Consider the following 11,668-nt stretch of genomic DNA (forward strand, 5'->3'; position numbering starts at 1 on the left):
ACTTCATGTCTTCTGTCACACAGACTGTTGTGTTATTTTATAGTTAAGAGTAAAATTTCCTAGAATGTGGCATAGTAGCCATTAGACAGTTGCTAAACTTTTCAATTATGGATGCCACTGGAAATTTTCCGTCCAGTCTCCTTCACAGTTAACCTGTGGTTGATCAGATAATCTATAACTGTAGTCCTAATCTCATCAGAAACATCTCCCCTTTCTTCTTTTCTTCACCCTGATCTTCTTCCTCTTCTTCCAAATCTTTCTCCTCAGTCTGCCATCATCCTTGTCCTAGTTCTCCTCCCTCTTCCTCCCAGTAGTAACAGGGACTATTGAGGAGGCATTCAGCAATTTAGAAACTGTAGAGGGAGAAGAGTAGACTGAAATCAGACATATCACCAGGACCAGATCATATTTATTCTCAAGTTCTTAAAGAGGTTAGCAATATAAACCCCTGATGGATTTTTTTATTAAGACACTGTGTACTATGGAAATTCCGAAGGATGGAAAATTGCAAATATTATCCTATGGAGTATTTAGACAAAGCATGAATTAAAATGGAATTAATCTTACAGTAATAATTGGCAGGACAGTGGGGAAAATAGAGGCTCTGGCTCTCTGTGATTTAGAAAATATCAGAAAATAGATCAGGGGAATGAAAAACGGAAAGTAAAGATTGCTTAATAAACCACTCTCAGCTCATAGTATGATACTGGGTGTGTCTGCATTCCATTAAAACACATCAAACTTAAGTTTCATTTATTTAGAATCAACACCCACATGTCAGACTGGATGTGAACTATAAAGGCAGCAGCCCATGTTTTCCTGTCTGTAGACCCGGGAGAAGTTGATCAGTCTCACACGTGGAAACAACTACTGGTCAGACACACTGGAGATCTACAGCTGTCCTCAGCATATAAAGTTGTGCTTGAGTTGAACAGACATTAAAGAGAAACTGAAAGACATGGAAGCCTCTTCACCTCAAACTTACACTGGACCTGACAATGTGTCCTGTGACATTTGTACTACTGGAAGAAAAAGGAAAGCAGGGAAGACCTGCATGACCTGCATGATCTCCTACTGTGAGACTCACCTGCAGCCGCACAAGGAGCATGGCGCCTACAAACGACACAAACTGGAGGAGCCGACTGGAAACATCGAAGAGAAACTCTGTGCAAAACACCAGAGGGTTCTGGAAATCTTCTGTAGGACCGATGAGAGCTGCATCTGCTTGCTCTGTGCAGCAACCGAACACAAGACTCATGACATGGTGACACCTGAGGAAGAGCAAAATGGGAAACAGGTAAGGATAGGACTGGGAATGGGAAGGCTTAACTGGCAAAAACTAGATAAAAAAAGGGAGCTGCTAGTTGGTTCTTCATGATTTACAATGAATTAACTGCTCTTGTGCAGAATCTTATTTGACACTCATGAATTAAAAAAAAATTAACAGAATAAAAGTCTGGAATGTGAAGTGATACAGAAATTAGAGGGTGTTATCTCCCATTTAATAGAAAATAACAAAACTGAACGGACGTGAAAACAAAATCTGTTAAACCTGCTATAAGTTTTGTCCTTTTCAAGTGTGAGACACTCTTGAAATGGGTCTTGCTTGAGGTTACCGGATGTCCTGTACTTGCCTGGGCAGTGATGTATTTCTTGCCCGATTTGCTTTCTTGTTTTTTTGTTTTTTTTTAATTCTCATGTGTCCCGTATTTTAGACACAACTTATTTCTTAACTCATTGATGGAACAGCATGTAAGTCATTGTAGAAAGAGCTTTACTTCCCTCAGTTCTTTAAACACCACTTCTCCTATCAATTCTATTAAACACAGGCCAGATCTGATCAATTTCATGTTCTGTATTTATGAAGTGAAGTTTAAGATCTGTGAACTGCAGAAGTGCGACATCAAGCTGCTTAGTTCTGAGTTGGCCAGGTGCTTAATCTGTCGATATGACTACATGTGAGTGCTTGTTTAATGAAGAACTTCAGAGAGAATTTACATTTTTGAAAAAAAAAAAAAAGTTATACCTGTATATGGTTCCAAGAACAACAGAGTGATATGCCAAACATGTGGAAGTAGATGTGGAAGATACAATTAAAAAAGTGCACAAAGTAACCACTGAGCTCAATGCACAAGCAATCAAGCTTACATCAGTTAGTCCACTACTGTTTACTCCAATAATGTTAACCATTACACCTTCTCAATATTCGGTATAATGGATTGAGGTGATTCAATTAAAGTGCATTCTTCTAATAAAGAAGTTAAACCTACAAAGTGCTACTGTACTTCCTGTTTGTGCATTGAGATCCTGTTTGTGCATTGGAGAACAGAGATTATGAGTTCTGAGTTACAGTCGAAAGCAGCATAATTAGCAAATAATGGATGAAATAACCACAACGGGCGGCATGTTGGCGCAGTGGGTTCGCTTCCCAGGTCCTCCCGGCGTGGAGTTTGTATGTTCTCCCCGTGTCTGCGTGGGTTTCCTCCTACAATCCAAAGACATGTAGGTGAGGTGCATTGGCGATTCTAAATTGTCCCCAGTGTGTGCTTTGTATGTGGGTGTGTGTGTGTGTGTGAGTCCTGGGGCGGGTTGGCACCCTGCCTGGAGTTTCTTTTCTGCCTTGTGCCCTGTGTTGGCTGGGATTGGCTCCATCAGACCCCTGTGACCCTTAGGATATAGCGGGTTGGATAATGGATGGATGGATGAAATAATCAAAACACCTGGAAAAGCAGAATGAAATTCATGAAGAAAGTATTCTTAAAAAAAGTAACAAAAAAACAACAAAACTACATCATCCCCATATAACTGCTTAGTATCTTTTAATGCAAATTTACCAAACTTAGTTTTATAATTAATCGGTTGGTCACTTCTGCTTCTTGGGCACTCAGCAAGTGTGACGCTGCCCCATGAGTACCGCCCGCTCGCTTCTCATGAGCCCAATTCTCAGACCTCCACACTATTGGCCAACTCAGCCATCAACCTGTCGCTTTTCTTTTTTGTTCCCTTCTTACGAACCACTAGCTCCATCTCCATCTTTTTTCCTTTTTCTTTTTTTCTGATCTTCTCCTTCTCTGTCCTACTCAAGCTCCCCCAATGCTTTACTGAGCACAGGTGTCTAATTATGCACTCCAGCGTGCTAATGAGAGAATCGGCTCAACTGTGCACGTGAGTGTGGGCTCCGCCATTTCCCCCATCAACACCCCAGGGTCACTTGTCCTCGCTTCTGCACGCACCTAAAATCACCAGGACATTGAGTGCACTGTTTTTACTAAAAAACTTACACACTGCCCTGGACCCTAAATGCATTTTACCACAAGCTGATTGCCCTCGGCATTTAAATCAGACACTAGGGTTTAGCCTAAATTACTCTTGATAGAGTTCATGGTGAGTCTCTCTTGGTTTTTCTCTCTGTTTTGTTTTGTCTTTGCTTTGTCTCTGGCTGATTCACCAGCTTAAAATGCAGTTTTCTACAGTTACCTCTGATATCATTGGTTATATAAAAGACTTTTACAATGTCAAAGTACGTTTTGCTGCAACTCCTGTAGTTGCCTGCTCAGTGCTGTCTAATATCTTGGTTTTGGATCACCTGGCCCCATTATTTTATACATTTACTATGCTATATTCTTGAAGGTGGTCTAACCCTAACCCTAAGCCTAACCCTAACCCTAATCTATCTCTGATTTTTTTGTTTCTTAATTTTATATGGGATATAATACCCCACTTATGGTAAATAATTTCAAGGTTTCATTTTGTCTGCTCTTCTTGTGGACTGGATTCACATTCTGAACTTTTCACCTGGTCTTTCTCTAATATGAAATGAATGCCAGAATATTCCAACCTAACCTTAATAAATCTAACCTTTCTTTTTAATTAACACCACTAATAATGACCCAGATGGTTGTATTTGTCTTCAAAGCACACTGAGGACCCAAAACACATTTATGATTTCCTCTCTTCCCAGTCCTCTGATATGTCCACCTCAATTTGTTTCCATACAGAACCAGTTGAAGAAGAGAAGGGTGAAAATCAAAGAAAGAATCGAAGAGAAAGAAAAGAAACTGGAGGAGGTGAAGGAGACGGTAGTGAGGATTAAGGTGAGTCTTGTGCCACTTTCTGATGTTGTAGTGTTACTGAGAAGCAAGATATCATTGAACTAATGTCAGTTACGCTACTAATTGAGGTTTTTTTAGTAATAATTTACCTTGAACCAATTAGTAACAACTTCTAAAATAAGACTAAGAGTTGTTCAGTCTGAAACGAATACAAAATAAAGAATTTCAACACAAAAGCAAGGCTGTGAATTCCAAAACACATTATGTATCCCCCCCTAAAGCTCAACAATCATCTGAGTCTTGCTCTTTCACGTGCCTGTTTGGGTTTCTTCCAAATCACCAACAGTAAACTATGGTACCTCCTCCCTCTGGACAGAATTCCGGGTTGTACGTATTTCCTTGAACATAGCTCCCCATAAATGGAAGTTGAAGTGAAGAGAGCTTTAGCTAATTAAGAATGTGTTGATAAGATTATGAAGTCAGAAGCACAAAGTCATCTTTATGGTGGTTGTGGTTTTGTACTGCTTGGGAAGTGCATCTCTATGCTCCCTTAAAGAACATGGGACTGAAATGTCTCCGCACATTCTTCTAATCAGAGTTCCACAGAAACAGAACTTCAGGAACCTGAGAAGACCTTTAAAGCTGTGATTGAGTCCATTGAGAGGCTGCGGTCAGAGGTCACTGAACTCATTAGAGACTATGAGCAGAAGGAAGTGAGTAAAGCTGAGGAATTCATCAAGCTACTGGAGAGGAAGATTGAGGCGCTGAAGAAAAGAAGCACTGAACTAGACAAGCTTTCACAGACAAACGATCCTATCCACTTCCTTCAGGTAAGAGGGCCCTTCTAATGGATGCCAACAGGGCTGTTTGACTCAGAAAGTATTTAGCTGTTCCATTATTGTTGTCATTCTGCTCTCTTCATCTAGAAATTCCCAAATACCGACATCCCTTCTGAAGATGGAGATTCACCTGACATCAGAGTTGATGACAGTTTGCTGCCTGAGACTCTAAGGAATGACTTGTCTGATCTGCAGAAGAGTCTGGAAGAGATCAGCAGCTGGAAATTTGTGAAGATCAAAGGTAGGATATAGGTCCTCATGTGACCTTCTCAGTGAACCCTGAGAGAGTCTGTGTGGAAGAAAAAAAAAACAAAAACACGGGCTGTCTTGCTTAAAATCTGCCTTTGTCTTTTTCTCCTCAGGGGTCGACACTCCAGGCTACATACTGCAAAATTTCAGAATGAGAGATCAATTTTTAAAATGTAAGTCTGCTTTGGTTTTTTGTACAAGTAAAAGTTTTTGCCTCTCTGAGAGGAGGACAATGCTGGTACCACTTGTTTGCCAATTCTAAAAGATACATATTATTACTACAAGAACGTTTATTCATTACTCTTGCATTTATTGGCACAACAGAACAGCAGTAATAATTAGAGTTCCAAGATGGGCATATAAAGAACAAAGGATAGCTGCATGTGAATCAAATAGATAGATAGATAGATAGATAGATAGATAGATAGATAGATAGATAGATAGATAGATAGATAGATAGATAGATAGATAGATAGATAGATAGATAGATAGATATGAAAGGCACTATATAATAGATAGATAGATAGATAGATAGATAGATAGATAGATAGATAGATAGATAGATAGATAGATAGATAGATAGATAGATAGATAGATAGATAGATAGATAAGGCTATGAAGAATGATGTGGTGCAAAGTGCAGTGCGATCGGGTGTTTAGGAATTTATGGTGCACCCCCCACACCTTATTGCTTTGAAGCAATTGCAACTTCACAGGGGAGAGAACTGCTTTGATGCGGTGAATGGCGTGATGCGCTAGGAAGGTGGCTATGGAGATGGATGTGGTGCAAAGTCTAAACTTATAGTATCGTGTGTAACTACAAGAAGGCGCCATTGAGCTCCAAACCACAGACACAGCAATACTGGAAAAAGATCCAGGTTTAAATAAAGGATTGTATTTGCCACAAACATCTTCTTCACAAGAATATCAGCCAAATAAATAATTTCAGAAATCTTTCCTTCCTTCACTAAGAGTGTCGCCTCCTTCCTCCTGACTTTGACTCGACTCCAGTGAGGCAATGGGCTCTCTTTAAGGCTGACCTGGGAACTGCTCCCATTTTCCGGTCCAAGTCCTCAGAAGCACTTTTAGGACATGTGGAAACCAGGCAGCGCCATCTGGTGGTCCTTAGAGACCCCAACTGGCCTGTGTCTCTGGACTCTAATTCCCATGATGGTGTCTTAAACTGGTTCAGCCTTGAGGAACGTTGCTACCTGTTGTGTGGGGGGAAAAGGTGCTCCTGGTGAGCCCGTTTGCCTGATCCTCCCATTAAAGCCTCCTGGCCAGGTATGAATCCTTCCTTTATCCCAGTCAGGATGCCTGTCCTTCCATCTGGGCATGAGAACATGACAAGGATGATAAACAATGAAAGTAAATACAAAAAATATATATTATGGTGACTGAATGTGATCCTCTTGTTTGAAATGAACTAAAGTGCTAGATGAAGACCCCAACATTTAACAAAAGAAAGAAAGAAAGAAAGAAAGAAAGAAAGAAAGAAAGAAAGAAAGAAAGAAAGAAAGAAAGAAAGAAAGAAAGAAAGAAAAATGTGTGAGTTTTAATTAAATATAAATTTACTGTATAGTAGCAATATTGGTATTTAGCCGTATAATTAAAGTTACATATTCAGTTACTGGTAGAAATCCCACCATGTTTGTAGATCACAGCACTGCCCTAAAGTCCCCAATGGTAAAGGTCACAGTCCTTTAATGAGGAAATGAAACTCTGGTGGATTCATCACTGTAGACACATGAACTGATCTCTGCATACTCTGATCACCCCTTTAACTAAGCTGTGCATTGCTGACTTCTTTGACCTCATGCTCTTGCCATGTGTACTTCCAGTTAGGATTCTCTACCAGGACATTAAAGCACCAAGAGGATTACTTTACTTCAAGCACCCCAAATTGTTGTCGTTGTCCCCAATTGATTAATAGTCCTCCATCAACTCTTCCATCTTTCTATAATACTTTCAGAGCCCATTCAATCCAGTTCTCGGCTGGCAGAGGGTCAGAATGCATTTGATATGTCGCTTAGCAAAGTCAAGAAAAACAGAGAACTTTGTAACCCAACTGCAATTCATATACAACATATGGCACCCAAGGACGGCAAGAATAGTGAAGACTTCAAAGTACTTTGTATTTAAATGAATCACCATTAGTATATAGCTTCCATATGAAAACTCTCTGATAGTTTAATTTCCCTTTTGGTTTATTTATCACCGATAAAGTTTGTTTCAAATTCCAGATGAAGGACTGTGTGACATAGGCCATTATTTTCTACTTTATGCCATTTCTTTCCTACTTTCCCCAATAGGTCCTTTCATACACTTTCTCGCTCTCATTGCTCTTCCTCCACATTACCCCGATCTCCTTGCCCCATTCATCTCCTTACTCCTGCCTTTATTATCCTCACCCTCCTGACCTTCTTTTCTTCATTCCTGCTCTTCCTCTATATTCCTCTCTTTCTCTACGATTACTCGTGTCACGCACATACATTTGGGAGACAGCTTACGGGCTCTGATGATGGCCATCTTTCCACCAAACCAGAGGTTGGTGCTCTAGTCTGACATCTTCTCTCTTCCACCCCCTGCAGAAGTGACAACTTTTTCCTCTGCTGACGTCACCACCGTGGTCTACTCTCCTAGACCCTCCCCTTCCCGCCCGGAATCTGTATGACTTCAAACCCCTTCGTTGCTGGCAGTTCTTTCTTTGGACTTACTACAGAAAAGATTGTTTACTTTGTTTGCTTTACATTTTACGGGGTCACAGATGCCCCCCAAACCTTTGTCAGTGTGGCTTCTTTTCTTTTATGCCTCTCTTAGGCATGAATTTTCTTTCCATTTTATTTCCTTTCTTCATTATCACACACCAGTTCTCTCTCCATTTCCTCTCTGACGTTTGGTATCTCATTTATCTCATCATGTAACTCTCAAGTCCTGAGGTACCACTTCTCTTATATTCCGCCTGCTCATTCATCTTCATCCCTCCTTCTTCTCTGATACTTTATCTGTTAATATTGTAATAAAAAACCTCCTAAGGAAGAAAAAGATTTGGGCGTACCACCCTGGTAAACCCTGTTGTTGGTAAGACAGAGAAGAAAATCAGTGTGAAAAGATACAACAAATGACCATCAATCTTTATTGTGAGTCTTCCAAGCAAGAACTTCAGTGTTCCAATGCTAGTTGACAAATGAATGCTGGGTCCTGCTCTGAGGTGCTCTCAAATAGCAGAGCTGGAGGAAAAGGGACATCCGGTTCCTGGAAGGAAGTGACATCAGATGTCCTGAAGCCGTTTGTATTCCACTCTAGGAACAAAAAGGGAGAACAAGCTAACCTCTACACCCCAGCTGCTCAGAAGTCGTATCGCTTGTGTTCTCAGAGCCTGGGAAACACCCCTTAGATATGAAGCTTCTTGTTTGGACCCCAAGCTTACTGTCTTTTTCCTTTTCTCTTCCTTCCTGACAGCTGCTCATCCCTCTTAGAGCACTCCTGTCCTGATGTCCCTGAACAGACCTGCACCCTGACCCCTTGAAAGTTGTAAAGACTGAGGTGTCCACTTGACCACTGCAGTTGTTTCCTACACCTCTGACTCTCAGCACTTTGTTGACAAGTCATTTCATTTTATTGATCTCAGATATTTTGTTTAGTCAGTGACATCACAGCAGTTATGTGGCACTAAAGGTCACAATGGTATTCTTTGTGTTTAACGCACTTCTTCCCTCAGTTCTAGCTTCCTGCGTCACAATGTAAGCCAATTTTTTTAATTGTTTTCTTTTTTTTTCTTTCCATTTAGACTTCTGTCCACTCACCCTGGACCCCAACACAACACACAAACGCCTGCACCTGGCTGACGGGAACAAACAGGTGATGTACAAGAAGACAGAGATCCCGTATCCTGCTCATCCTGACAGATTTGACTACTGGCCCCAAGTTCTGTGCAGTGAACCTCTGAGTGGGACTCGCTGCTACTGGGAGGTCGAATGGAGTGGAGACGGAGGAAGGATTGGAGTGACGTATAAAGGAGTTGGAAGGAAAGGAAAGAATGAGGAGTTTTTCCTTGGATGCAATGACAAGTCCTGGTGTTTGGTCTGCTCTAGTTCACATTGCTCTGTGAGTCATAATAGAAAAAGTATTACAATTTGCACCCTCCCCAGCAATAAAATAGGCATCTACGTGGACTATCCAGGTGGCTCCCTTTCATTTTATAGCATCACAAACAAAATGAATCTCCTCTACAAGTTCAATGTCTCCTTTACTGGGCCGCTCTATCCGGGATTTTGGGTTGGAAGGAATGCCAGCATGAAAATCTGCCAGCTAAACCCATCTGACCAGTGACTGGTGTCCACATTTGTCACTTAATGGAGTTTTTGTAATTCTTAATTGCCTCAGTAACTTCAAGCTAACAAAAGATTTCGGTTTTCTCTGAATCAGTTAGAGCTGATAAATCCCAGTGTGACCAGAAGAAGGCGTAACAGCACCCAGAATCCCAAAGCACTGACACCACAACAGACCTGGGTTCCATTCAGTGACTTTTACTTGAATTAAGTACTTTTACACGTCTGCTCCTTCTACACACCAGGCAATAAGAGCTCTCCCTTATCTCTCTTTGTCCTTCTCACCTCCCTCCAGCCAGTGTTGTCCTACTTCCTCTCAACTCTGACTCCCTGAAAGGGGTGAGATACCTTCTTTTATCTTAGACTTGGAAGAAGTAATTCTGGTGCCATGACACTACCCCGAGGAAGCACTACTGGATCAATCAGAAGCATGATGATGAGACACTCAGAGTCCTCTACCAACTGTGCCCCCCGGCGGCAGCCAAGGACCCCGACAGGGACACCCTTCTGAACTACAAATCCCAGGCAACTCCATGGTGTCCAAACTGGGACCAAGCCAGATGAACACTGCCATTTTTCATGTTAGGGGATGAATTGTCTCCGGTATTCAGATTTCCCCAGTCCATCCATTATTCCGACTACCTGACTAGGACTAGGACTGGAAACCAACCCAGCCTGGCACCTTCATCCATGTGATTCCCGCACAGTGGCTTCTCTTCTGAGTAAAGTACTATACTCCATTCCAGTCTGGATGCCAGTCCATCCATTATTGCCATTTACACCCTTTTATCAATTTTGAATGGAACAATTAGACAATATTTTGGGCTATTATTAATATTTTTGACTGCTAATGCCTTAACCCATCCATCCATTTTCCTAACCCAGTTATTTAGGGCTGGGTCCATGGGGCAAGTGGAGGTTATCAGAGTAGTCATCTGTCACAAGTCAGGAACAGCAGCTGGATTGGACACAAGTTTATTGCAAGTTCATTTGCCAATTTAATATCATCAGTCCACCTAATCAGCATGTCTTTGGACTGTGGGAGAAAACCCATGCAGACAAGGGGAGAACATGCAAGCTCATGCAGCACTACCAGTCCTAATATAAAGAGAACAGTTTAGCTTTCTTTTAACTTGGTGCATGAAGCCACCAAAAGCCAAAATGACCACAATAAAAGCATAGTTTTTCTACCATATGTCTTTTGTGCTCCTTCACACTAATTCTTGTTTTTCCTAATTACAAAGGAACTGCTGTGTTTTTTGGACCATCTTGCATCCTAACATTCTTTCATTGATCTAGGGCCATTAAGATGAGACCTGATCACCTCATCTAATGAATTCCAAATAGCACGAGTAACAAGTTTTAAGATTTAAGCTGATATTCTTTTTCTAAAGAATAAAACTGTTACATGCAAAAGTGGAAGAAGGAGAAGTAAAACTTCTTCTTCCTCTTTGTGGGGTCGATGTGCTTGATCAACCTTGTCCATACTGCTTGGTCCTGCACCTCCTCCCCTTCAGATCTTCTTTAACTTTGTCCATCCACCTCACTTTCTCTTCCCATGGATGTCCATTCCCATCCCTCTTTTGCCCATATATTCATGGTCTCTTCTCATCACACGTCCACACCACTACATCCTACTTTCCTGTAAATTCTTAGCTATCCTACTTTTACTGTATTTCTGATTCTGTTCTTCCTTGAAACTCTGCACATCTTTTCTCATTTCTGTCACATACAACTTCTTCTCTGGCACTCCCTTAACTACATTGTCACTTCCCAACTCTCATCAGCATGTGCTAAAATGTGCAATATTATGTTCGTGCTTTGCTGATTTATTTGAAGTTTAAAAGGCTGCATGTTTTCTCTTAGGCTAATAAATGATAGTTTTAAAATCTTTCTGGAGAAGTAGAGCAGGGGTGGTTAGTATGACAAAGAATGGCGGCCCACTCCTTCGGTTTATCATCCATCCATCGTCCAACCCGCTGAATCTGAACACAGGGTCATGGGGGTCTGCTGGAGCCAATCCCAGCCAACACAGGGCAGGAACCAATGCTGGGCAGGGTGCCAACCCACCGCAGGACACACACCAATTTAGAATCGCCAATCCACCTAACCTGTATGTCTTTGGACTGTGGGAGGAAACCGGAGGAAACCCACCCAGACACGGGGAGAACCCAGGAAGCAAACCTGGGTCTCCTAA

At 41.5% G+C, this 11,668-nt stretch overlaps 1 protein-coding gene across 1 annotated transcript; it reads left to right on the forward strand.

Moving 5' to 3' along the window:
* The first annotated feature begins 14 nt into the window (after window positions 1-14).
* On the forward strand, window positions 15-10,666 carry LOC120536510 (tripartite motif-containing protein 16-like). The gene is made up of 7 exons (XM_039764904.1): window positions 15-431; window positions 762-1,297; window positions 3,999-4,094; window positions 4,649-4,882; window positions 4,979-5,132; window positions 5,254-5,313; window positions 8,931-10,666. The coding sequence occupies exons 2-7, from the start codon at window positions 959-961 to the stop codon at window positions 9,470-9,472; spliced, it is 1,425 nt and encodes a 474-aa protein (XP_039620838.1). The 5' UTR covers window positions 15-431; window positions 762-958; the 3' UTR covers window positions 9,473-10,666.
* Window positions 10,667-11,668: the final 1,002 nt, after the last annotated feature.

Source organism: Polypterus senegalus, chromosome 10, assembly GCF_016835505.1.
Source record: "Polypterus senegalus isolate Bchr_013 chromosome 10, ASM1683550v1, whole genome shotgun sequence".
NCBI classification, from domain to species: domain Eukaryota; kingdom Metazoa; phylum Chordata; class Cladistia; order Polypteriformes; family Polypteridae; genus Polypterus; species Polypterus senegalus.

Excerpts from the sequence above, each read along its gene's own strand:
- LOC120536510 (XM_039764904.1), top strand. The coding sequence starts at position 959 with ATGGAAGCCTCTTCACCTCAAACTTACACTGGACCTGACAATGTGTCC. Across the intron at positions 4,883-4,978 it reads ATCCTATCCACTTCCTTCAG|AAATTCCCAAATACCGACAT; the intron begins GTAAGAGGGCCC and ends CTCTTCATCTAG. Across the intron at positions 5,133-5,253 it reads GAAATTTGTGAAGATCAAAG|GGGTCGACACTCCAGGCTAC; the intron begins GTAGGATATAGG and ends TTTTCTCCTCAG.